The 27398-nt window shown below is 36.8% G+C and overlaps 3 protein-coding genes across 4 annotated transcripts; 1 reads left to right on the top strand and 2 right to left on the bottom strand.

Moving 5' to 3' along the window:
* Window positions 1-253: 253 nt before the first annotated feature.
* Window positions 254-6456, bottom strand: LOC141814310 (putative phospholipid-transporting ATPase 4). The gene is made up of 11 exons (XM_074702245.1): window positions 6403-6456; window positions 4085-6012; window positions 3889-3999; window positions 3451-3727; window positions 3285-3373; window positions 2444-2525; window positions 2108-2317; window positions 1906-2031; window positions 1676-1774; window positions 1387-1578; window positions 254-1182 (listed from the first exon to the last, which is right to left on the bottom strand). Exons 2-11 carry the CDS (start codon window positions 5854-5856, stop codon window positions 520-522), a joined length of 3621 nt encoding a protein of 1206 aa, XP_074558346.1. The 5' UTR covers window positions 5857-6012; window positions 6403-6456; the 3' UTR covers window positions 254-519.
* Window positions 6457-10667: 4211 nt separating this feature from the next.
* LOC141814341 (IQ domain-containing protein IQM1-like) lies at window positions 10668-13426 on the top strand. 2 transcript variants are annotated; one of them, XM_074702283.1, is made up of 9 exons: window positions 10668-11000; window positions 11093-11207; window positions 11350-11415; window positions 11694-11782; window positions 11887-11974; window positions 12055-12192; window positions 12403-12495; window positions 12576-12677; window positions 12854-13426. In XM_074702283.1, exons 1-9 carry the CDS (start codon window positions 10795-10797, stop codon window positions 13280-13282), a joined length of 1326 nt encoding a protein of 441 aa, XP_074558384.1. In that variant the 5' UTR covers window positions 10668-10794; the 3' UTR covers window positions 13283-13426. The 2 variants fall into 2 exon arrangements, with proteins under 2 accessions (XP_074558384.1, XP_074558385.1); XM_074702284.1 differs by having other exon boundaries at window positions 12576-12656.
* Window positions 13427-14726: 1300 nt separating this feature from the next.
* Window positions 14727-23726, bottom strand: LOC141814601 (uncharacterized). Its single transcript, XM_074702539.1, has 7 exons — window positions 23330-23726; window positions 21824-21942; window positions 21526-21711; window positions 21332-21427; window positions 21184-21255; window positions 19768-19887; window positions 14727-15986 (listed from the first exon to the last, which is right to left on the bottom strand). Exons 1-7 carry the CDS (start codon window positions 23667-23669, stop codon window positions 14955-14957), a joined length of 1965 nt encoding a protein of 654 aa, XP_074558640.1. The 5' UTR covers window positions 23670-23726; the 3' UTR covers window positions 14727-14954.
* Between the last annotated feature and the right edge of the window lie 3672 nt (window positions 23727-27398).

The raw sequence follows: 27398 nt of genomic DNA on the forward strand, positions 1-27398 counted from the left end.
TCCAACAAACATAGAGAATGGGAATACAGAGGCTGCTGTCTTTGACCAACGGCCAAAGTAAATATTTACAGCAAGTACAATTTAGCTTATGAATATCATGAAAGCTAACAACAAATGCAAGTTAGCGAGCAATTTTGTATAAATCGTTCCAAGTTATACTCATCAAATATGAACAATAAACAGATTATTAAACAAAGAAAACAAGCTCAAAGATAGGTTGAAACTAGTCCACAGTACATGAGACAAATAATGATACCAATGAAGTGAACTGACTCAAGGAAAAGCAACAATAAAGATGACAACGTACTGGCTGTACAAACTATTTCCATGAAGCTTGGTACAACAACTTATATGATACAGCATATGGATTTATACATTCAGGGGAATCACTAAGCGAACCCTATAAGAATATTATGAAATGAAACGATTTAATTATCAAAATTGGAGAAAAAGAATTGGAAGCCATAACTATAGCAAGAAAAGGAACGTTATATACTAAGAAATAGAACCTCAGATGAGCTACTCTTCTATAGCTTGAGAAGTCGACAGGGCTCTCTTGTTTAATCGCTCCCTGAGATGCCTGATCTTCGCATCCACCCTGGCAGTAAAACCAATCTTAGTCTTCTGTCTGGCCTTCGTCTTTTCTCTCTTCCACATGCATGCGTCCTCAATGTCCTTCTTATAATATTTGATTTCCTGAATCACATGCTGATCCTGTGGGTTGAAGGCCCTTTGGAATGACTTGTGTATCAGATATGGAAAGTTGCAGGCAGCTGTGACTACGACTGTTGCGATCCAAAATATTGGTGCTGGTCCAAGAGCCTCCAAGAGTATCTGATAGGCATTTCCAGAGATTGTTGGCGAGGACATTCCATAGGCAATCAAGAAGAGGTACCATGTAGCAACACTGCCCCACACGAAGAGATGCTGGATCCATGTGAAGTGGCTCATAATAAGGGCAATTTGCACATTGACAGTCCAAATAATTGAGGTGAACATTGTGGTTCCAACGACAGCCATATCTGCGATCTGCCCTCCTGAGCGAAATGCCTGATGATAAAGCATCCCAATGCTGAGGAAATATATGGCAATGGATGTATAGAGGCCATTGAACATCCATCCGATAATTCTGTACCAATCAAAAAATAGGTTCTTTTGCCCTTGTTGGTACAACGCTGGGAACTGCAAGACAATAGCCATTTATGCTGTCAAACTGGTTCAAGCTTGCAGTTGTGAATCAGAAAAAGTTTGCAAGTGAAGGATAAAGATGTTAGACACAGAAAATTGCTCTCAATAGGAAATTCTGAGTACTAGTATTTCTTTATCTGACATTAGAATACGGAAAGCATATAATTGTAGTATAAGAAAATAAATTTACAGGTATACCTGCAAGCAAACTTCAGAAGAGACGTCTTGCTCAAATACACCCAATGTAATGACTGGCAATGAAGTGAGAACGACATTGAATAGAAGCATATACCAGTCATCATATACTGACTGCCCAGAGAACCCCGTATATGCCTCAAAGAAGAATATTGTGAGTCCAAATGCTATGTTTTTGTAGAAGAAATAGCAAATCTGGGGGGAAAAAATGCTTAGTTGGTAAAGAGCACACTCTTGCAGTAGAACAGGTAACTAACAAATATTATTAAGTGCAAAAGTCCTAGGATCTCACCATGAGTGCTATTCTCTTGTAGCACCAGTGACCATGGACAACAAGAAGTCGTTCTAGGAATCTAAACTGAGAAATGGAGAAATCACTAGCCATAACAGCCTGCAAGAAGTCAAGTCATGTAAGTTCAGGGATTGTTAAATCAAGCCCACCTTTTGGTAGCTCAGACAATTTTGAAACAAGGGACCTCGTAGTTGCTGATAAGCAAGTGCTTAATATGTAACATTACCCACCTGCATCCCTTCTACACCACTTATACCTACACCAATATCAGCCTCTTGAATCATGCCCACATCATTTGCACCATCACCAACGGCCAGAGTGACTTTTCCAGTGCCTTCTTTTACTAACCTAGTAACCTGAAGCAAGAGAAAAACAATGAAAACCTGCAACACAATTTCTATGCATGTAAGTCAGCCAAATGAGATAAGATACCAATGCTTTCTGCCTAGGAGAGACACGGCAGCATATGACAGAAGCACAGTTGACTGCCAGATTTAGAAAATGATTCTTCATATCATCCTCTAGGGCATATGTTAGTGTTTTTCCATCAATTATTAAAGCAAATGCTTCATACGGGTCCTTCTCCAAATTGATCATTTGCGAGGCATTAGTTATTTGCAGCAAAAGGCTCTCTTTGGCTGCCTGGTCAGTCATCAAATATAAATTACAGCATACTGTCCGATGCTTGTTCACAAATCAGAACAGTTAACCTAACTCAAATAAAACACACACACACACACATTTTTAATTGAAATGTTAAAGATCTACCTTAGCATCCTGTGCTACAACATTGTTTATGGTGGATAGACAAATTTGTTTCATGCCTTGCCTAAGCAAACTGCAAGCAAATCTACAAACAAAAAAAAATAATGTCAACAGAATATTTCTTTGTGAATACAGAAGACAAATCCCACAATTATGGTATGTGGTTTTAAGTAAAACTAAATGATATAAAATGTAACTTCAATATCAGAAATGATATTAAAATTTTGACTTTGGAATTCAACTAGATATAATAAAGATCTAATTGATAGAATAAAAAAGGATGGTTGAACCGGTGAGGAGTTCCTGAATAATTTTGTGATTGGCATGCATCTCTTAAATTAAAAGATTTTTTATATGTTATAAAATGCCATACCTATGGCTCAGAGCAAATAGAAAATTAGGAAACAACACATAACAAAAGTGAGAATGCGAAGGTGGATGTGTGGAGTACAAGAAGGATAAAAAAAAACTAATTTCTGATAGCAACTTGATGTATCCGTAATAGATGATAATATCAGAGAAAATGAATTGAGATGATGTGGAAAAAGTTCAAAATGAATAATAATTCTCTTACTAGACAAATTGAATCCATAGGAGTTGAAAAGTAAAAGAGGTAGGATAAGACCAAAGAAAACTCTCAAGGGAATAGTTAAATATGATTTAATACAATGAATAATTACTAATGATATAGCATAAGTTCAGTGGATGAAAGATTCATGTAGCTGACAGCTGACCCCAAATAGATGAGTGGGCATATAACCCGAAATAGGTGAGTTAGCAGGTGATGTAATGAACATAAAAGACTTATAATATCCTGTCACTTAGGAAGACTGCATATGCATACCCGATATTAATAGCAGTTTCAATCTTATCACCTGTCAGCACCCAGATCTTCAGACCAGCCTGTGCTAACTTATCTATACACTGAGGAACCTACACAGGATAGAAGCAAATTAACAGACGAACTTTAAAAAAAAGCGAATGATATAGAGAATCCCATAAAAGAATACCCCTTTCTGTAATTTATCTTCCACAGCAGTTGCACCAACAAGAATCAAATCCCTTTCCATTAAATCTGAGATTCGCTCAACTTGAGCTTCTCTATCAGGTCCAATAGTAGTTTTTGCTTTTAGAAATTCTGCATTCCAATCAGAATACTCAGATTCATCTAGCACCCTATATGCCAGTGCTAAGGTTCGCAAGCCCGCTTCCCCATATTCAATTAAATGCTTGTTTGTTTCACTCTCGTACATTCTTCCATTTTTTGCCAGTCTATCAAAGATGATGCTGCTCAACAGAAATAATTTTTTTAAAAAAATAAAATATCAGTAACAATTCAATTCGTATTTACCACCTACATCAGTGATTGCAGATCTAACTAGGCATAATTCACACAAACAACATCTCCAGTCACAAAAAAAAATCCTTCGAATAAAAGTTAGGCATACCTATCAGCACCTTTGCAAAGAAGAAAAATTTTCCCACTCCCATCACGCACAATTACAGACATTCTCTTCCTTTTGCTGTTGAATTCCAACAGATTAAGAATCTTGAACTCCCTATGTCAAAATAAAATATTAAGTTGCCAAGATCTTTATTAAAAAAGAAAACCCGTTGATTAAAACATGCAAACTGAATTGTTACCTCTCAATAAGATCTTCAGAAGATGTATATTTCTCCCTAATGAATACACTAGATTGAGTCCTCTTACAAAACTCAAAGCCAAATTCCCTGGCAGCAACAAGAAATGCTGCTTCATCTGGTGATTCTGCTTCATAAGTAAAGCCACCAGTTGTCTCATCTGGTTCAGGAATCGCACTGTGACACAATGCAAGGATCCTGAAGAACAGAAGAATGGTATCAGCTGTGGGTTCCTTTGCCCAATTTCCATGCATAAGCCTGTCATCTTCAAAACTGAAACCTTTAATCGCAGGTTTTCTTGGATTATCACTATTGAAATTTATCTCATGATCCAACTCAACTTCATATGACCCATAAACACCTTCATCATCTCCAGTAGCTTCTGATTCCATATGCTTGTTAGCTGCAATTTCCACTTCACTAGAACGCACACCATAGGAAACACCAGCAATTGAACACTTCAAAAAGTCCATCTGATTGCAGGTTAAAGTTCCTGTTTTATCAGATAATATTGTATCAACTTGCCCAAGCTCCTCGTTCAAGTTTGAAGTTCGAGCCTGTGCATGATTTCCTGTATCCTCATCATACATGAGGATATCTCCATTAATGAATGTGGCTTGTAAGACCTTGACAACTTCTATGGAAACATAAAGAGAGATAGGTATCAGATATCCATAGAGAATAAGAGCTGTGACCAGATGGAAGACCCCAGAGAGTGCTGCTCTATCTGGATCATACAAGCTTGTAGTCTGATCTGGTCGCAAATACCACCAATTCGGCATCTTATCTTTGGTGATAACAGCAAACCCTATTGAGCTAATCACTGAAATGAGTACAAGAACTGTAAAAAGAACATATATGATTCGATCCATTTTCTTCTCTATCCTGCTCCTCTTAGAAGGTGACTTGGTTGCATTTTGCATAACTTTGCTATCGTGACCAGCGAAGATAACTACCCCATAGACGTAACTAGTGTTCCTTAGCTTTGAATCTCTGAGCAGAATATGATTTGGCTCGAGTGCATAGACTTGTCGTTCATAATCAAAGTTACCCACAAAAGTGTATAGATTAGGATTTGGGTCTTCGCACCTTATAGTAGCTGTAAAGTCCCTGAAAGCCTCATCATCATCCAAAGCTAAGGTCACTTCCAAAGATCTTTTGACTTTCAAATTAGTTTCACCATCCAAATTCATCGTCTCCACATAGCAAATTCCATCCTCATAGCTGGACGATAGCAGAAGTAAGTCAGCTGGAAAAAATTGGTCCTTCTCAACCTTCACAACATCTCCAACACGAATATTTTGCCACTGCTTGTAGCCAAACTGTCCCTCCCCCTTGTGAACATTGACCTTACGTATATTTACTTTCATGTCTTGCATAAATCTCCGCCAATCTTCCAGTGCCTCTTTTGCCATACTCAACCCTACAACGAAGGCTAAAGGAGCAATCATGCTCACCGGAGTGAATGGGGAAACAGGGGTAAGAGAGAGGGCCGCAGTCAAGAGAAAATAGATGTTGGCTACACGGCGGAATTGCTCAAATAGCGCTTTTGGAAGGAATGTGACGACATTATACTTTGTGGTGGTGATGTAGTTGCTAGAATACTTGAAGGGCTTCTTACGGTGGAGCTGGGGCTGGTTGCAGTGAACAATGCGGGAGGAACTAGGGCCTCCTTGGAAGGAAGCTTGCTCATCACCTGACACGGTGGGCCAGAAGCGGGCAAAGGTATAGATCTTGCTCCATCGTAGTCGATCCCTTCTTCTTCCGCCTGGCATCACTATATTTCTTATTTTCTTTCAGCTCAAGCTAAGTCGTTTCGTCCTTCAAAATATGGGAACTTTCTCCTTAATCTCTAAAAACAATATAGCCGACACAGCAACGAAGAAAATTTGCAGAATGTAATGTTGGGACGGAAACGTTCCAGAGATTATCTGAGAATTTCAAACATAAATGAATTAAAAGCAACTCAAAACACTGCGTTAGTCATTCAGACAATTGCTTAATAGCATTCATTCAGACACGACTGAAAAACATCAGATTTGGGCATTCCAATCGCTTAATAGCATCGATTACCAAATCGGACTTCATATTCACTGGCCCGACGACAAAAATCAAAATCGTGTAGCTCGAACGACAAAAAGCTGAAAACATAGCTACATCATCGATCTGCAAGTTAGACGAACAACTCACACCGGGACGGTATCATCCCAAAGCTCCGCCAGTAAGAAGAAAACATGAACTAGATGGAGACCACAAGAGAGGAAGCCAGAAGAAATAAGAGATCTAGGATTAAGCCGAAGCTAGAGGAGGCTAAACCGCACCTAGAAACGTCTTCCGTGAGGTCGAGCGCCGCGCAGATCTCCTCCTCCTCCTCCTCCTCCTCCTCCTCCTGCGCGATCTACCAAAGGGCGACGAGAAATCGAAGTACGTACTTGTGCAGAGAGACGGAGATCGAAGCACCAACAAACGAAGTTGTAGCCTCTCTCTCTCTCTCTCTCTCTCTCTCCGCGTGTTTGTCTGGAAGCACGCAGACGGAGACTAGTCTTCGTCTTCGCAGACGAAAATGTGTACGAATTTTAAACAGCGTGTTAGAGCCAGTCTAATACTGTAATTAGTAGATAAACTCAGACCATCTGAACGCGTACCCATCCGAACACCCAGTCTCTTTGACGGAACCCGGTTCCCTGACTCTAATCCAACCAAAACACGGTACTTTCTGAGTAGCAGTCTTCTGGTGACGATGGTAAAGCGGGACCCACCGACATAATCGGAGGTGGGCCTGGCGACGGTGATCGCCGAGGCGGCCCGCTACCGCTAGAATTAGACTTGACCGGGTCATCCAACTTTTCAAAGTCACCGACGGAGCAAAATCTAAAAATAGCATAATAATTAAAAATATAAATAAATGAACAGAAATTAACTAATAAAATTAAATTAGTTTTTGAAATAATTAACTTATTTAATAATTATTAACTTATTTAAAATTATTAATTATAAAGTATTTTATATTAAAATATTATTTATTAACTTAGTTAAAATTTACATAGGTACGATTTGTAGCTGTGTTATATATTGTTACAATTATACGGACGACAATTATCAAGAAGGAAAATAAATAAGTTTATGATTATTTGCTTGATTATGTTCATTAAGCCCCCACAAGACGTGCACTGCACTTAAGCACTTGGCCGCCGTGCTTTTTTATTTATTTATTTTTATTTTTTGGACTCGAATGCTAATTAATTCGAATTGATATATGGATTTATAGATTTGCTAGAATTTAATCTAAATTTTAAATAATGTGTATCAATATGAGCATATATTTGTGTTTTTGTGTACACAACGTTAAGCTTTGTTTCCCACGGAAATAAAAAAGGGCAATAGTCATTCGTATTTATGTTCGATAATATTCATGTTGTAACAATTATAATTTAAAATTTATCATATTCAATAATATTTATGTTATAATAATTATAATTTCATAATTATTATAGATTTATCATATTCATATAATTAATTGATTAGTTCAACATTTAATATGTATGATAGAAGAAAATAATATCGAATAATATATTAAAAATAATTATATTTTACGGATCGAGTGCATGGAGGAGAGAAGCATGCTTTATGTTGCTCCCTTTTCTTCTGTATAAGATGAAATCCGCCATCCATACGGTCGGTCTCATGATGATATGTGAGGAGGTAAATTGAAAAATTACAGTTGATCACGACAGAGAAGGGTATTGCTTGACTTCGTTGAGATTCAAATCCTTATCCTCTTTTATAAGTCTGTTTCATTGTAATCAATTCAGCTTATGTCTCCAAGAAGTTTTATGTTGCTTCAGATCGACCTTCCAAGAAATATAATCACCTGCATCGCAGGTTGAACCGGTCGATTCAGTTACAATGACTTTTCTGTCGCTCGTCATTTTAAAAAGCATTGACTCCTTGGCTTTGACCGACGTGCATGCTGGAAAACCTCGTTGACAAGCAATTAGTGTTTGACTTGCCTCGTCGTCTCGACGGTGGTTTTGACCAACTCAGCTTCCGAAAGTCCATTCCCGCACGGAATCGATTAACAAAACCGTAAAAATGACTGAACATTTGTTAGGTCTCGATTACTTGTTTGAGATGCAAAGGATTGAGATTGACCTATAATAAAGTATTTCTTTTTTTTTTTATGATCTAGATATCTAGATCCGATTAATCATGGTCAAAATTTTCATATCCTTGAAAGAAAATACTCTACAATATAACATAGCTAAAATACCGCTCTACTAGTACCTCTAACCCTAAACGTTGAACCTAATAAAGCGTTTCCATATCCACGACCTCCTCATATTCTAAGTGGTTGATAAGTTTTTCTAGTAGAATCCGTCACCCCAGCGACTCCATACAGTCGGTTCCACGACCATCTGTGAAGAAGTAAATCGAGAAACTGCAATTGATCCTGACGGAGGAGAATATTATCTCAACTTTATCGAAATTCGAATTCTTATACTTTTTTATAATTTTGTTTCATCGTAACCAACTCAGTTATATCATATGATTGACAAGTTCAAACAAACACCTCTTGGGTTAAATCAAAATACCTTTTAAGCAAGCATGAAATAATACGTGTGAACATAGATCAATTGCCTCCTTTCCTAAATTTCCAATGCAACATTAAAGATTATTAATTTTATTAATATATATATAGTATTAATTCTGATACCTTGTGTGTCTTATGTGTGAAGATTTTGAACCTCTAAATAACAATGTCATTTTTTTATTAAGTTATTTAAGATTTTTTTCTTTTAAAATTTAAGAGTTAGATTATATTATTAAGTAAAAAATTTAATTACTCATGAGTTGTGCCAGATAAAAAGTGCGAGATAATAATCTGACACACCGTCAAAGGCGGAGCCAAGCATGTTTCTACGCTTTAGCCCAGGGCCCAATGGGTTTAAAGAAGAACTATCATTTAAATTTACTGTAGAAAAAAAATGAAAAATAGATGTGAGAGAGGAAAATAGCCCGAAAACTTTCAATTAAATCGGGATTAGTCTGGAGACTATAAATTTTCTAACTTCGCCATTGCACACACCCATGAAGTTAATAATAAATACTATAATAATTTTATGATAATTTTAATTATTTTAAAATAATTTTAATTATTTTAAAATAATTTTAATTTATAAAAAATATTTTATATATATAAATTTTTAATCAGAGTTAAATCGAGGTATTTATAACCACTGTAGTTGCTATTTGCTACTACTACACTGACATCGAAATAAAATTATTGTTAAAAAAATATCCTTTTAATTTTTTTATCGAAAGGAGATTTTTCATTTTTTTTTTTCAAATTGCTCCTATAAAATTAGTTTAATTAAAAAAACATATTACTCAAACCCGGTTAGTTAGTGGATATTTTTTATAAAAATAAAAAGATTAAATTTAACTTCACCCAAAAAATAAATTTAAAAATTTTTAGGAATAATTTATAGAAACCAATCATTTAGAAAGAACGTTATGTTCATTAAATAGAATGAAAAGGGTGCTTTTGTTGATTTTGAAATTTAGAGGACCCTATTAGATTTCCATCAATTTGATTAATTAGAATTGGCAAAGGGCCTAAACGCAAAGAGGGAAAGGGAGGGCAAAAGAGTCATTTGGAGTTTCTTGCAGGAGTCGTCACTGGTCGGAGGGAGGCCGCCGATGGCGAGTGGCCGCTTCAAACCATTTGTCTTCTCCTTGTTCACTTCCTCCCGACCAGAGCCATCACATCGTGCAGAAATCTACTCATCTGACCGCTTCCTCCAGTCATCTGCATCGAGATTGCTGTTGGCGATCTTCTCCTTCAAGGAAAGGACCACTCCAATCCTCATGCTCTATTTCCAACTCTCCGACAATGCTTTGAAATCTTCTTCGTCCATTATTTTGGAGCTTGCAAGTCGCGCTTGACTCCTCTCGCCTTGGCATACGGCATCGCCATGTCTGCCTTCGACAGTATAAGTAGGAACGGATCAGCCGCCAGGTGGTTGTTCGCTGCTGTCGGTTTAGGATTAGCATTTCCACGCCCCTATTTGTGAGTGCTTCTTCTCTTGCTTGCCACAGGGTTGCTCGCCTTGTATTCTGGGATTCAGAGGTACCACCAAAGGAGCCCCTTTTCATGTTGTGTTCGATGCATTGATTTGCTGTAGATGTTAGGGATTGGACAGTTAGATTGCGAGTGTACCACCAAAGGAGCCCTTTTTCTATGAGTATTTCGAGTGATCCTTTTGAAGTTGACCTGTTCCTTGATACAAACTTTGAGCTTATTTCAGATTGCACATGCAAACTTTGAGTTATTCATACAGTGAAATCCTAGGATACTGATTATGCTTGGGCTACTTGTGGCAGGAGAATAACTGCTTCTTCACTATTGTTAAATCAAGGTTTTGGAATTCCTTTGATGGGCTTATAACTTTTCTTGCTGCTGAGTGTATGGGTTGAAGTCTTGAGAAGCTTTTTTTTTTTTTTTTTTTTTTTGCTTTGATACAAAAGGTGAATGGTGTCAGGTCTTTAAGCTGCACGAAGAGTGATGTGAAGACAACTAGTGGAGAGGCCAAATGCAAACAAAATGAGTCTCATAATGAGACTGGATCAAAAGCATCACTGAAAAAATCATTAAGCATCAAAATTTCAGTTCAGGATAAGCTGGACATACTGTTTCATTGAAGAATCAGGATATGGAATGTGTTACAAGGAAACCTTATTCCGCAGAGCATACCAGAAACAACGCATATATGAAGATGAACTCATCTAATTGTCATTTAGTGTCCCCAAGACCAACAAGAGACCTGGATGCAGCAGCTGTTAAGCTGCAAAAGGTGTACAAGAGTTATCGAACTCGAAGAAATTTGGCAGATTGTGCAGTTGTTGCTGAGGAATTATGGTTTGATTCTCTATTCTATGCTTCTGGAGTTGGTTTTGGTACCAGTTAATCAGGCATTCTCTCATCATTCTTTTCTTACACTAATGTTACAGGTGGAAGGCACTGGATTTTGCTTCTCTGAAACACAGCTCAATTTCATTTTTCAATGGTGGGAAACCAGAAACAGCAGCTTCACGCTGGGCTAGGGCACGAACAAGGGCAGCCAAGGTATCGCTTGTATTTTTTATGCCTTGAAAAATATAACTTTGTGTACTGATAGGTTCATCAAACTGTCACTCCTCTGTTGAAAGCTCAAATGCACTATTGTTGCCAGGTCAAGTTGTGATTCCTTTTTGGATTTTTTGCATAGGTTGGTAAGGGTTTGTCAAAGAGTAAGAAGGCACAAAAGCTTGCCATCCAACACTGGCTTGAAGCTGTAAGTTAATTATCTCTACCTTCCAATTGTTTATCTACCAAACATCAATACATTCACCTCCATAGTAAAGTAACAAACCAAGGAAAATTTATGGCTTAAAACCACAAGTTTTGATAAACTAACAAAACATGCTTTCCCCTCAATGCCACTCAAACAACTATTATGTATATATAATTTTTATAACAAAAATTGACATGTAATAAAAAAAACTTTATGGTGCAGATACAATGTTTGGCATTGATAATACAATGAACAACCATTGTTTTATTTGTTTACAGATTGATCCACGTCACCGATACGGCCACAATCTGCATCTTTACTATGATGTGTGGTCTAAAAGTGAAAGCAGACAACCATTCTTCTACTGGTAATTACATCTTTCCATCCATACTTCCACTTCCTCTTTTCTTATTAGTGGAATTGTTTTAGGTGACTTTAGTTCTGACATATCTTTTTGTTGGAAAAATGAAGGCTGGACATTGGTGATGGCAAAGAAGTGAACCTTACAAAATGTCCTAGAAACAAACTTCAGCAGGAGTGTATTAGATACCTTGGACTGGTATATTCTGTACTAGAAAAGAAAATCCCCTAACCAATGCTGAATCTTCATTGATTGTTTCTGCATCTTTTCATGTGCAGAAGGAGAGGCAGGCTTATGAAGTTACTTTGGAGGATGGAAAACTCGTCTACCAACAAAGTAGAGCATTTGTTGACACTACCAAAGGGTCTAAATGGATATTTGTTCTGAGCACAATGAGGGCATTGTATGTTGGAGAGGTGAATATCTGATTCCTAATTTTGGCATTCATTTCATTCATAAAGCATGCATCTTTATCCTTGACTATGAGGTCTCATAAAATTGTTCTTTATTCTTCAGGCTTCTATGCTTGCTTGTCTACGTCTTTGTTTCATCATACTTGGGGTTTGTCTTGGAGTGTTGTTTTTTTCCGAGCACCTATTTCTTAACTTTCTTTTATGCATGAGTAGAAAAAGAAGGGATCATTTCAGCACTCAAGTTTTCTTGCTGGTGGAGCGACAATAGCCGCCGGAAGATTGGTCGTGAAAGAGGGTGTTCTAAAGGTAATGATCCAAACTTTTTAATGCTTTTGCACCTGAAGAAAACATCCAATAAATTCATTCTTACCAATTATTTTTTGTAGGCTGTTTGGCCATACAGTGGACATTACCTCCCAACAGAAGAAAACTTCAAAGAATTTATCAACTTCCTTCAAGAGAACAATGTGAGCCTTACTAATGTCACGGTAAATTTCTCATTTTCCTTCACTGATTCTGAGGAAAGTAGTACTACTGCAACCGAAAATTTCTTCCGGCATATTGAATATATTCATAGATGTGAAAGACTTGTAGGAAAGTTCTTTAGCATCTTGGTTAAATCTATCAACAGTCCAAATGACTAATTGATCAATTTGTTCTGCAGAGACGTCCCACTGACTCTGAGGATGATTACTCTTCACTGAAGGTAACCGACAGTGGCTCATCGATGGATGCCAATAAGAACATTGAGGTATCAGGAGAAATTACAACTCAGGAAGCAGGAGACTTGAGTGAAACTGAAACAGAACAGGTTCTACTTTCTCCTTTGGCTAAGTTGGATGACCACTCTATTGGGCTGGTGACCCTCCACCGCCATCGGAAATGGATGACTGGAGCTGGTCCTCGAATTCAGTGTGTCCGAAACTACCCAACAGACCTCCAGATCAAGGCGCTTGAGCATGTCAACCTGTCGCCACGGGTTGTATCCTCCCCCATTGGAAACAATGATCCAATCCCCTCGCCTCGCCCAAATTCTGGCATGAGGCTATCCCCCACGCTTGCCATGAGCCTTCCTGCTCCCACAAACTGGTGAGTCATCTACTACATTCGCCACTGCCAGGTACCTACCTCCACATTGCAGAATGTGGCTTTGCCTATGTTTGTTGCTTGAAAGATGAGCAATTGCTGGATGTGTTTTTTGTATATATAATTTTTTGTCATTCTCTTGTATATATATATTGACTGTTCTTATTTATAGTGCATTCGTTTTCCTCCCTAAGGGAGATAGAAATTAGAATTGATGTAGATATACTTTTTGAAGAGAAAATAAAGCTCTTTTGTGTCTTTCAATTGTTCATTTTCGATGTTGTGTGTGACTTTGTAAAATGTAGAGAAAATAGGGGTAATTGCTAACCCACGGTAATATTAACATGATAAAGTTAAAAATGCCTCGATTAATTAAATGAGTTGATACTTAAGTAGCCAATGGACAATGATCAATTTCTACTAAATTCATTCTTTTAGGATTTATGTTCTCCCATCTAAGAGGTCGTTCGATATCGTGATTTATCTCTTTTCATCTTGTTATGGATCTAACAATAAAGAACATCCAAGGTGAGCGAAATTATTTTTTACTATTTCAGCAAAAAGATGAAATCCGTTATCTGCCACCTCAACGACTCTACACGATTAGTCTCATGATCATCTGTGAGGAAGTAAATCGAGAAATTACAGTTGACCACTACGAAGAAGGGCATTGTCTTGACTTCGTCAAAATTCGATGCTTACCTACTTCAGTAAATCTATCCCGCATCAACTAACTCACTTTTGCTATGATAATATGAACGATTGCAAATGAATATAATATCCATAAATAAGCTCAGTACTCCGACACTGATAAATAAACTTGATTTATTAATGTTCACAAACAAATCAGTAAATAATTTATTCATTAATTTGTATAAATGTTAACTATATATATATATATATATATATATATATATATATATAAATATAATAAATTTTAAAATTTTAAATTTGTGTATAATAGGTAGGCAATAAAAAACAGTATGAGTTCCATAATTTAAATAAACTTGATTTATTAATGTTCACAAACAAATCAGTAAATAATTTATTCATTAATTTGTATAAATGTTAACTATATATATATATATATATTAAAATATAATAAATTTTAAAATTTTAAATTTGTGTATAATAGGTAGGCAATAAAAAACAGTATGAGTTTCATAATTTAAATTAATATTTTAGTTCTAAATAATAAGAAAAATCAGGATAATAATGCCGAGCTGAGCTCCATAAAATGTTAAAGCTTACCTTGAGCTAAATAACTTTTTTAATAAAAATGAATTTGATAAAATAAATAAATAAATCTGCGCCGTAATTACAAGGCCTAAAAAACACTTGAGAACGAAGTGGGTTGTGTACGAGCGAGCATTCAGTGTGTTTTTTTAGCTCTGATAGTACAAGCAATAATTTTCATTAAAGCTATATAGAAAATGAGGCAGCATTAAACAGATGGGTAACTTACCAGGAGTCTGATATCCTTGGATTACACCAATACATGTAAAACGTCATCACACCACATTTAGAGAGGAAGAATTCGCGGTTCTAAGATACCAAAAGCAGAACACCATGGATTTCATTCCTATGGACGACCTACCAGACTATCAGGTTCCAAATGCCTTGGTTGCAGTTGCACTGCCATTAGAGGGGACTGTCAGGGTCGTCGAAGTATAAGTCCCTCAAGCCGCATTGTCACCAGAGTATGCAGGAGGCTGTGAATGACCACCACTAGCATGCGAGTCATTGTATGGCTGCTGCGGCTGCGGCTGTGGCTGCTGCGGCTGCTGCACATAACCTTGGTTATGTGGTGGCATACCATAGGGTTGCAGTTGGCCATATCCAGCCTGGACAACAGCAGATTGCATATAGCTACCAGGAGGGGCTGGAGCTTGCTGACCTTGTCCATGAACTGACTGAGAAGCTGGTGGCTTCTGGACTTGAGGAGATTGTTCGTAACTAGGTGGTGGCGCTTGACCATATCCAGTTGAGGCAGGGGGTTGACTCCCATATCTTTGCAGTGATGTTGGAGGAATGCCATAACCAGATGCAAGAGTTCCTGGATACCCAGCAGTAGTAGTATTATTTGGTGGTTGACTCAATGGAGGTTGTTGAACCGCAGGTGCTTGAGTTGACCCACCCTGAGCAGCATAAGCAGAGGTAGATCCATCTTGAGATTGGGTGCCATAACTAAGAGTGGATGCATAGGCCTGCTGATCATACCCACTCTGTGGGTTGGGTGCTGCCTCGGAATAAGCCGGAGCGCTGTATCCACTAGAATATCCATCTTGCCCATAACCTTGTTGTCCAGCAGATGTCTGAGAGTAAGTGGCAGTACCATAGGAAGCCTGATTATTGTAATTAGGAAGTGGCTGTCCGTAGTTGTAGCCTGCAGTACCATCAGTAGAGGATCCTCCAACAGTCTGTTGCTGCTGTTGGGATTGCTGATTGTAGTAATCATATCCAGAACCTGGTGCAGTTTGCTGAGTAGATTGATTGGAAGTTTGATCCCATCCAGATGGAGGATAGCTTCCATAAGTTGATTGAGGCATATTATACTGGGGTGGTGGACCAGGATAAGCTCCAGGAGGCATGTAAGCATAACCAGGTTGCTGCACAGGTGGCGCGCTAGGTGGACCCCAGCTTGTTGGAGGACGGGGTGCATGGTAGCCTTGCTGATATCCTCCAGAGGTAGCTGAATTTCTACCACGAGGCTGCATTTATATATTTATTTCATGTGAACTAGTGCAGCAGTTTCAAGTGTACAACAGAAAAAGCATTAGTTGTGATAAAGAAATAGCTATAGCATAATAAAAAGGCAAATGAAAAGAACCGGAGGAGCAATGCAAGCATTCATTAGATACTAAGAACAACACAACTTACCACGAGGAGAAATAAGTTCAAGGTACATTGAACGCCCACCTATCCACTCCTGATATGAGACCTAACAGACTACCAAAGAAATCCACAAATCTAGGCAAATAGTCTGAACACAGTAATTTATAATGCTAAACATAACAAAAGGTTTAAGTCTAAGGTTACAAAATATTTCAGAAAGACAATATCGGTGAGCAACTGGCTTTTTCAAAATAGTTTAGAAGTATGACAATTTTTAAAAGATTTACCAGTAGATCCGTTTCCAACAACCATATAACTAGAGATTGTGGAATAGTTTGCAACTTTGAATTAGAAAAGAAAGATCGAGCAAAGCCCTTGCACTAAGAAGCTTTGGACATTGTCCCTTCCTCTTCGATAAGGCAATAACCCTCCACATCATATGTAGGAAAAATCCTTGATCCAGAAGAACCATTCTTATACGGTTTAAAAGCACATTAATTATTTTACGTTTATATATAATAACAGATACCAGGATTTCATGTATGATAAATAAAAATGTCGCAAGCCATCATCATAAATAGACAAGCTCACACCTGACAATTAAAAGGTTCCAAAGAAGTTGCCTGCAGCAAACAGATTGCAATATGAAGGACAAACAAAGATCATTTATAGTTCAAACGGCAACTGAACACCTATAAGATGAGAGACAAATAATCTCATAACCAGAAATATTGCAACCCAACTGCCAGGTAACTATGGGAAAAAATTCTCAAATTTATTCCAATGTGGACTATCAGCTATAACCAACTTAAATGCACTAATCTTTGTGCTTCAAAATGTCCTACAAATTCTATGCCCACTCAAATTTTACCCTCCATTTTTCAGAAATCTCCATGAAAAGTTTGTATATTGACAATCAGATTTAAGAGAAAGTAATACACATGGAAATGATATCATGCCACCTACGACAATGCCATGCAAATTACCCTCTTAAATATGATTAAATTTGTAGAACTCTTGAACTTGAGAGGTATTCTGTTTTAAGGTATTCTGTTAAAAGGGTACCAAAATGCTAGTACAATAGAAAGGGTTAACATGAAATTCACCTCCAATATAAACTTTGGAGGAAACAATCAGATATCATCAATATAACGTGTTCAATAACAACAAAGCCTTGCAGGATGCACCTAAATGTCAATTAACAATCAAAGTGAGTTAAAGCTCAATACCATACCAGAGCCAAGCCAATTACATCCTCGCCCCACAAGTTATGCCTAATAATTAGAATAGTTCAATAACAAAGTTCAAATCAAGACACATAAGCACATACTTTTGTCCAGTGACCCCTTGATCTCCATCTAAGGCCTTGGATATTTAACCTGGGTTGATCCAACTAATTATGATATTAATACAACCTAGAACTATATCACAAAGAGAGGGGAATCTGACAACAATATGTATCAAATGAGTATAAAGGTTCAGTGACTAACAGATGAAATGGAAAAAGATTTGCCCTTTCAGTGCTCGAGCAGAATCAGAATCTCAGAAATATGTTCATTCTGATACCAATAAATCAATAGCATTGATAAACTCTATATCAAGAGAAATCTAAAGAGAAGAAAAAATCTCCTATGAACAACTATAAATTATTAGTCATATAATTACAGAGAGATGGCCTAATCTATTGTTCCCTTACCTGCTTAAATACAATGCAAAGCAAGAAAGAAAAAAAATGTATGTGAAAAAATGTATGTATATGAATATTTTTTAGAAAGACTTTTCCTCATCTTCTTTCATTTCATTGAGAGAGATTGTAAGAATGTTAAGCAACTACAATTAGGAACAACCCAACAAGATAGCTACTTTTCTTGTCATGTAAAAGGCCACTGAACAGAAGATCTGGACATATGAAATCTAAATATGATTCAACAACCTCAAGCCACATTGTGCGGTGTCTAGGAACTGATAAATGATAGGCATAGGAATAATAGATTTTTTGCTATCTTCAAGGAAGTTACTTTCTAGTCTTCCATCCAACAACAAGTTGTGCCTAGCCTTCCAGACAAGCAGACAAAATATAAAATTCTAATAATATCCAGACACGAGAGGCATCAACACTTGAGATAGAATTTAGTTATTTAGGACCAAGAAGTCAAAATGTATGGTTAATTTCATTCCATCCATATGACAAGCTGTCTCTAGACTTCCATCCATGACAAGATAAAATAAAATTCAACTGATATTCAGTCATGAGAAACATCATCATTTGACATATAATTTAATAATAAAAACCCATAATGTGCAGTCATTATTTCATTCATAAGAAGTATTATCTGATCATTGCTATTAAGATTTATAATCTCCTCATGATGCTCTATAAAATCAGGATCTTCGACAATAAGAATAAACTGAAAATTTTTACGCATTAACCAATGACACTTGCTCAGGAAAAATAACAAAACTGAATTAAGTAACTATTCTCAACATTGTCGCAATCCACAATTGAGGAAAATATTATTTTGACTACTTATAAAGAGGAAGGCTTGAAGAGAGACCAGCTTGGTACACACATATCTGTTGGACAAACTATCAAGCTAACAAGCTGAAAAACTCCAGGAGAATAGTACAAAGCGCATATTAAATCAAACTGGAGAACATCCTGGTAGTCTCAATAATAATATACCAGATATCATCACTTCACGAAGAGAACAACTATGCATGTTGCAATAAAAAACATAGATGATGCGAAAAACATTAGACCATATAACAAAACTACTCAAGTCAAATGCAATGACTCCAATTGAAGTTACAAACACCATATATGACAACCTGGTCATACAAGATAACTGATCCAAAAATACAATATGTACAGTGATTGGCCAAAGCTTCTGAAGCCCAAGGTGATGATAATACACATATCTAAATCTTAGCAACCTCCCTTATCCTTAACTTCCTAAATGGGACTAAATTGAGATTTGACCAACTCTCCCACTTCATGATGTCCTGCATGATTACCCAGCCTCATACATAATTCAAAATTATCCCTAACCAACCAGTGACATGTGAAGTTTAATCCAATGAAAGGTCCACCACAATAGGCATCCCGGAACTAGGTTGCACTGATTCTAACTATGTTAACTCATACAACTGTGAAAATATTTATTGACCTGACAAGACCAACCCCAATATGAAATGCTTCAACAAAAAGCTGGTGATATTTTCCTTTTTATCTAAGACTCTTCAACATCTTTTTCCTTTTCCATGTGTGACTAATCTGAGATGTCACGCCACATTTTCTACTAACAAAATGACAAATTCCATGTTTCTTAAACAAACATTTTGGAAATTAATACTAATATGGATGACTGTAAAATCAAAGGAGAAAAGCACAAACTAGAAGTTTACAGGATACGTGGTATAAATTTCGTGAAATGGTTTTATCAATTCAAAATTAGTAAAAAAGTAAATAAATAGCATTAAATAAAGCCAAAAGTTTAGAGTTAGTTACTGCAAATACATTTGAAGAACTAAACATGGAAATAAGTCATAAAAGGACAAGTGCAAAGTGGTTAAAAAGCCAACCTCACAACAATATCTGAAAAGTTATATCAAACTATCATAGGTCTTTTATCATAAAAATTTAGGAATAAGTCATACCTCACTAATAATAATTTCATTGACCAACTGTTTTGCTACTTCAATCTGCTCCTGCGTGCCATCTATATATACTGTTCTTTCAGTTGATGTATCACCAGGAGGCAGATGGAGAGGTATCACCTACACAACCAAATGTCCCAGATTATCATAGATACAAAAGCATCATGACTACTTAATAATTTCCAAAACATTTATCAAGCAGCAAGGAGCAACAGAATAATGACTTGCTAAAGTTCATTCCATATACTAGAAAAATCGAAAGAGCACACAAAGTGACTTGCTAAAGACAATGTAAGAAAATTGCCAAAAGCATCACAACTGAGAAAGGTTAAACAAGAAAGAGCACAAAAAGGTACATCAGAGCATGCATTTATACATAAGCAGCGCTGATATCAAGTGTATTTAGCAAATAGATCTCACATATTGACAGAAATTCAAAAATATTTTAAAGAGGCAACAAAAAGTCCTCAGGAGAGAAGAGGAAGACAATATTGAGCAAAGAAAGTGGTAATTTATTCTCTTTCTCTACAACTGCACTATCTAATCACAATCCTATTTAATTAGTAAAGAAAATACGAAAACAAGATTCCAGAATCACTGCATCAAAAAGTATAAAGAATTAAACAAGTCAAAAGCAAGATTGGAGCCAATAGCAATGATCCTGTGAGAACAGAAATATGTCCTCATGAAAGAAGAGGTTGAGCTAAGACTACAGGGAGGGGTGGGAGCTGGGTAAATATAAGAGATTAGTGTTGGCGGAAGAGAGATGGTCATATATTACATATAAAGAGAGAAGTTGATAGGATTTAAACATTTTATTGAACTATGAATAGGTAATGAATTAGTCAAATGTGACAATGTTACTAAACCAAACATGGAACATTTCTATGGAGGTCATGAACAGAATGACTCATTTATAAACTGAACATGATTGAACTCTAACCCAAACCTGTCAAGGGTCATGTCAAATAGTCTAAATTGATGATGTAAATTTCTCTCAACCTAGCATCAAAATAACTAAGAAAATCAAGGAAATGAGGCTCATACTGAAATAATTAAAAGGCAAGCTCAAAAGGCACAATCACATACTGTGAGTGAGGCAGTAATATTTACTAAAACCCCAGCACTACCTAACAAGATTTTGACACACAATGATTGAAGATGAAACAAGTCCTAAGAAGACATTAAAGCAACCAATCAGGATTTGGTAAGAGTTGAAAATTTAATCAACTATATGAACAAGTCCCTCACCAAAAGGCCAAAACTAATTTACAATAAATTTTGGATTTAAAAGTCAGATCCTCCTTGTCATGTACTTTTCACAAATAAAATAGAAAATTTTGAAAGATATCATTTATAATTGAAATCTGTTAGAGGGAAAGTGCTAAAAAGCATTAATTGGCAAAAGATGCAAACCTGGATGCGTGCACCAGATTTAGCTTGCATACTTTTTATTGTTTCACCGCCTTTACCAATAACCAGACCAACCTGAAATAATGATCAAACTAAAAGGTTCACAAACTGGGTAACAGAGAGTTTATATAACTATATCCTGACAAAATACCTTGTTGTTGGGAACCTTCATCTGAAATTGTTCTGCACCCGGTTGAACACTACCAAATTTCTGAGATGCAATGGTGGAAGAAGCCCCAGCATCAGCCTAGAAAAGTAATATTGTCATAAAAAATTTTGGTTAACGCAAAATATCCTCAATTGACCATATCAATCAATTTATAGATACCAGAATAAAACGAATACCTCAGCAAGCACATCATTAATTAACTGTTCAGCTTTGCTAATCTGTTCAGGCGTACCCACAATTTCCACTGGCCTAGTAAGTGAATTAGGATCGGCATCCATATCTCTAGTTACTTGAATCTTTGCCCCTGATTGAAGTTGAAGATATTTGATAGTTTCTCCACTCTTTCCAATAATTACACCAACCTGAGATGAAATATTATACAATAAATGTCAGTAACCTGTATATAAGATAGCTAAACAAATTAATTGCATGGCAAGACAAGATGACAAAAAAAAAGAGCAACAGATATCATACCCTTCCATTTGGAATTTCGATCTTTTTGTTTGAACTCTGAAAACCATAAGTTGGTATTGGATGAGAAGTCATGCCAATTTGAGACGTCACTGTTTGGCTCATATGCTTTAGTGTAAAGTCTGACAATTGTGGAAACATCAATCATTAAACTTATTATTGAAAAGAGCTAAAAGGCTCAAATATACTGCAAGACAATTGTGAAATCATCACAAAAGTTACATAAAAAATATTAAACCAAACTATCAAAAGATATTTTATGAATAAAAGAAATGTTAATGTACATAGAATAGTACAAATTATTTTGTAAATTGCATATGAAAAATGGCAACATGGTGACAATTGAGCAAATAGTCAAATGATTGCTGTTCAAATGTATTTGTTAAATTTTGTAGAGGGTTCAAGGTATGATAGCAAAGATCTCTTTTGTGGCTCCTAGATTGCAGTTGCATGTTCAAGCACCATGCTAAAGGACACTTTAGACTGACTTGACAGTGCACGCTATGCAACATAGCAAAAAACATAATAGTATAACTACTTAAAACGGTTAGTTCGGACACACATAGTTCGATGGTAAAATTGAAAAAGTTAACTAGACATAAATGAGGCTCCAAAGCCAGCCAACATATGGATACCATCAGTGAAGCAGAACAATTTGTGACACTGATCCATAATCCTAGGCATCTCCGTTTAAGAACACATGAAAATAGAGATATGGTGGCAGTCTAGCAGCTGAAGGAAAGCACCCTAGGCAGATATGGAGAAATCATGTTTTGTCATTGAGACTTGAGGGTTCTACTTAAGTATAAGCTAGCAAAGCAGATAACAAAAATTTTGTATTTCCAAAAAAGAACCAATTGGCACTTCTGAAGTAGAGTGCAGATGGGTAATGGGGGAAAAATACCACACACAATATTTCCCTACTTTTTCTTCCATACAAATATGTGCAGATGAATTTCTAGATAAGGTTGATCCTACTTGGTAATGATAAAACTATTATTTATCCTCTCCAGCTAACCGAGCTTATCCAATGCTCTTGAATCGCGTGTGCCTGAAATTAAATTGGTGTTGGCTGAGTTCTTTGTGTCAGGGCTTTTTCTTTCGAGCTTCATGATGCATCTGATGCCGTGCCCTGATCTTAAAATTAGAATGAATGTCCTGGAAAACTCTGATGAATGAAAAGATGCCCAACAGAAAGGCGAGTACTTTCTGTCCTAATTATGTTCAAACATACTCAGAAATTATCTTCTGCAAAGTCTATTGTTTCTGTATGACTAACTGAACACCAAGACACCAAAAAAGCTCCAATCAAACATACGGTTATATATTAGAAGAAACAAAAACATAGCAGATTCATTATGTTAAAAAATACAAAATAAAAAGTCAAAAAACACACGGTTATATATCAGAGTCGAATAAGGATCAGTGGAGACAACAGCCAGCGCACAGTCGTAAAGAGAAGAAACAGAAAGAACCTAAGAATCCACTCAAACCCATGACAACACTTACCACTCGGAGCAGAGGAAAAGCCTCTTTCCCTCAAATCTTCCGCGCCGCCGGCTGCCTCAACCCTCGGGCGCTTGGCCTCGGCGTCACTGAACAGCCTCGCGGCGATCTCCTGGGCCCGCTGTTTGGCGAGCTCGATTCCATCAAGGGGCGGAGGAACGCTATTGTAAGATAGTTGAGCCGGGGAAGCACCGCCCGAACCGCCGTCAGGAGACGAGGAGGCGATCGGCGCCGAGAAGCCTGACATCCTCCTCGTGGGCAGCGAAGGGGCGACTCCATCCGCCGGATTACCGAACTTTCGCTTGTTATCGGGTCGAGAAGAATAGTGAAGGTCGTCCGCCATGAGAGCGATGCCGGCTTAGCTATCGCAGAGATTGGGAAGCAGTGGCAGCCATGGACGTTAATTGTAAACCCTAAACCGTGGGCTGCTAGGGGCGGCGCATTTATATTGGGGCGAAGGCGAGCAGCTTTGGACGATTCTCTATGTGCGTCGGAACCAATGAGTGAACCGGGCGGACCCGGTTCGCGAGTGTGGGGATGAGAGCTTGTGTTCCAGCTTCGGCCCGCCCAAAGTCAATATTTGGAATAAATTTGTTGTGATAATAAATAAATTTAAATTTCTTAATTCATTAAATTTAATATTAAGAATAATATTCTTGAATTAGGTTTATTAATAAAATTTTTATTAATATATTAAATAAATAAATACTTTTAAAATAAATAAATAAATAAATAATTATCAAATTTAATAATCAATCAAATAAATTTAAAATATAAAAATTTTAAATAATCAAATAAAAATTTAAAATAACACTTAAATTGGTATTAAAAAAAAAAGAGACACCCTCGTTTTAAAAATTATTAAAACAATAGTTCATTCATAATTGTGATGTTTGATAATAGAAATTTTAAAATAAGTATTTTTGAGGTAATCATAAAAAACCCCAAAAATAACTTAGGCATTTGCTGTTTCGTCATTACGTAAATTAAATATTAATCCAAACGGTATGTAAAAACTTTTTGTTTATTTTTAAAAAAAGATTAAAAAATAAAACGTGCTTTTTATTGTTGTTTTTGTCAAAAATATTCATTTTTAAAATAACACTTTCACAATATTTATCATATGAGTAATGCTTCATAGCATAAGAATACCAGGATGAATGTATATGACACTCACAACTACATGCAGTGGGTCCCACTGACATACAGCGGATGTCATACTGTATTAATGCTGATATTGTTCATGCTATGAATCATTACTTTTATCATATATCCTCATTCCCGTGCTTGATAAAATACATTAATTCAATTTTATAAAAATTATTTTAATATGTATTAATTTTAAAAATATTTTAATTATATTAAAATAATTAATAATTAATATATTCACATATTATGTTAATAAATTTTTGATCCTTTTTCAAATAAAAAAAAATATAAATATTTTATTTTTATTCTTTTTTTTTCTTCTTTCTTCTCTTTTTCTCCTCCCGTTGTTGAACCTCCTCTCTCACCTGATATTAGTATTTTATCGATAAGGTCATCCAGTCCGTCCGATTCGATCCGGTCGATTGGATTTGAGTACTCATATTTGAAAACTCGCATCGAGAAGCTTCGAGATATGCAACGTCATTGGGTCTTCCTCCCGAGTACGCGTTTCATCGGTCATGGCCGGCATCTCCCACGAAGCCCTATTCCTCTGGGTCGCCATCCTCGTCGGGTTCGCCCTCACCCGTCTACCCTACGAGGAACTTCCGGGAGGGAGAGGCGGCCAAGTGCCCTCGGTGCTCTTCCGGGACCAACCGGTCGCCTTCTACACCTTCGTTCTTGCGCTCGTCCTCTCCGCCTCCTCCGCCGCTGGCGCCATCATGCACCGCCGAAGCTTCGCCGGTTACGCTAGGCTTTGCCGACGTATTATGGTAGGATCCACAGTGGTAGGGTTGGGCGCTCTCCTGTGGGCATTCTCGAGCTCGGCGCTGACCTTGTGGCAAGTAGAGAAGGCGACGACCGCCGTCGCCGACTGGTGATTCTCATACACCCAGCGATGCCTTACTTCTTGTGGGTACCGGTTGTTAGTTACTGTTGTATATACATATGCACATGTTATGTCTTGCATCCAGACTTTGCTGAAGTTCTCTGAGGAAGACTTGTTCTTTCTCAATTGTTTTGTGAATATGTATTGAAAGATATTCGAGTTTGTTTTCTTGCATTAGGTTTCGATGATAGTGTGCCCTATGCCAAATGTTACAGTATATATTCTGAAGATTGCTATGTTTTCAATCTGAATCAAGACCACCATAAAATTACTGTCGGTTCTTACTATTATTTCTGGTGGGTACACTTATTGTCCTGCAATTTGTGGTTGAGTACTGTTGATGAGAAGATTTTGTTTGGATGCATATTGATGTCAAATTGAAATATTTGTGCTATTATCGTTTTGTTAGCCACGAGCACTGATAACTTTGGGCTATGTTTCTTGAAGGGAGCGAAATAGAAGAGGGGAAAGGTTAAGGAGAATGTTGAAGGAGGGAAGGCGAACAAAAATGGGAATAAGATGTTTACATTGGATAGAAGAGGAGGACTAGGATGAAGAAAATATCAAGTCACCAAATTACCCGTCATCGCCTTCTTCCAAATTCCACCTTGTTTCTTAGTGCTCTGCCAAACAGATGCTGTGGTGCAACAATAGTAGTCTCTGTCCTTGGTCTTTTTCTTTGTGAAAGCATGTCTTATGATCTCCAAAGTTGCTTTGAGTCTTGAATTCATTTGCATGGACTGGAGCACTGATGTCCAATTGTTGGAGCATAGGATGTCAAACTTGAACCGCATCATGTTGCAAGTAGCTATATAGGGCCACAGTCACATACATAACTGCTACTACCACCTTCATCAACAACTTGCCTCTTATTCTCTCAAGGATCTCTTTAATCTCCCACCTCAAATCTTAGAGTTATTTGGTGAGAGTGATAGTAGATGATGCCTGAAGAACCAATATAAGAGTTAAAGCTTTCATGCGTAGCTTCCACCTGGTATTGGAGGCAATGCCGAGACAAAAAACTGCGTCTCAGATTTCTATACCTCTTTCTCCATGTTGTTGGTTGGAGTGAATAGTGGATTTCATCATCCATTGACTGTATTTTCATTGCCTCATCCAGGAAAGAATCTCCCTCTACGTAAACATACCCTTACTTTTAAATATACTTTAACTCTAGTCTACTTTACAAAGATGAGCAACTTTGAAGACTCGTCTTCCTTAGATGGATGGTTGACTAACTTCTATGACCTCCTAGTATGGACCTAACCCTATATTCGTTATGTTAGATTGCCCCACTTCGACCTTTGCATTCTCGATTGGGAAAATTTCTAGGTAAGATATCATCTTATTTAACTCCCATTTTAGAAGTTCTTTATTAAGATTGGGTGTCTACCTTTAAAACTACACATAATTGTGATGAATGGATGAGATTGGATTCATTAACATTTGGAATAAATGGAATTGGGGCCTAATATTTCTATCCCATATTAGTTATATCTGGGTCTTTACTAAGTTATACTTGTGTGTGTGGGATTATGCACATACTCACTTGGGGAGCACATTGGCTTGCACATATTTGGATTCTTGTTTGGTTTATATTTGAGGTGGTTAAATTTCCTTCTTGACTCCTTATAACAAATCCTTGGCATGAATTAAAATGTGAAAATAACATTATTTGCATATGTGAATTAATTTGTTCCATGAAATATTTGTTTTAAAAAGAAGAATACACGATGCTTAATTAGTGAAATGTTTTTTTAATTATAACATTGATTATATTGGTTGACAATGATGATTTTCTATGTTTATTATCATATAAATTTTATATATGCTAACATTGGGATATAATACTTAAACTATAATTATATACTTTGAGTTATTGTCCGCCAATTGGATTTTCACATGATCTACTTGCTTTATTCCAATTACTACTTAGCTTTTGAACCCCCCATTTTAAATACTATTTACAATACTTGTTAAGTGCAAGTGATATAAGTTAGTTATGAATGTGATAATTATAACCCATTAATCCCTTTG

The sequence above is a fragment of the Curcuma longa genome, chromosome 21 (assembly GCF_044706935.1).
Source record: "Curcuma longa cultivar G26 ecotype Majalengka, Jawa Barat chromosome 21, ITB_CL_G26_1.1, whole genome shotgun sequence".
Lineage (NCBI taxonomy): Eukaryota > Viridiplantae > Streptophyta > Magnoliopsida > Zingiberales > Zingiberaceae > Curcuma > Curcuma longa.

What these genes read in the sequence shown, in the direction of transcription:
- LOC141814310 (XM_074702245.1), bottom strand. Translation starts at nt 5,856, where the DNA reads ATGCCAGGCGGAAGAAGAAGGGATCGACTACGATGGAGCAAGATCTAT. An exon ending in GAAACTGCTATTAATATCGG is followed by an intron (nt 2,526 to 3,284) that starts GTATGCATATGC and finishes TTTTGTTTGTAG; the next exon opens with ATTTGCTTGCAGTTTGCTTA. An exon ending in CTCCTAGGCAGAAAGCATTG is followed by an intron (nt 2,032 to 2,107) that starts GTATCTTATCTC and finishes CTCTTGCTTCAG; the next exon opens with GTTACTAGGTTAGTAAAAGA.
- LOC141814341 (XM_074702283.1), top strand. Translation starts at nt 10,795, where the DNA reads ATGGAATGTGTTACAAGGAAACCTTATTCCGCAGAGCATACCAGAAAC. An exon ending in TGAAAGAGGGTGTTCTAAAG is followed by an intron (nt 12,496 to 12,575) that starts GTAATGATCCAA and finishes TATTTTTTGTAG; the next exon opens with GCTGTTTGGCCATACAGTGG. An exon ending in TGAGCCTTACTAATGTCACG is followed by an intron (nt 12,678 to 12,853) that starts GTAAATTTCTCA and finishes TTTGTTCTGCAG; the next exon opens with AGACGTCCCACTGACTCTGA.
- LOC141814601 (XM_074702539.1), bottom strand. Translation starts at nt 23,669, where the DNA reads ATGGCGGACGACCTTCACTATTCTTCTCGACCCGATAACAAGCGAAAG. An exon ending in CTTTTCCTCTGCTCCGAGTG is followed by an intron (nt 21,943 to 23,329) that starts GTAAGTGTTGTC and finishes CACAATTGTCAG; the next exon opens with ACTTTACACTAAAGCATATG. An exon ending in TCGAAATTCCAAATGGAAGG is followed by an intron (nt 21,712 to 21,823) that starts GTATGATATCTG and finishes ATTTCATCTCAG; the next exon opens with GTTGGTGTAATTATTGGAAA.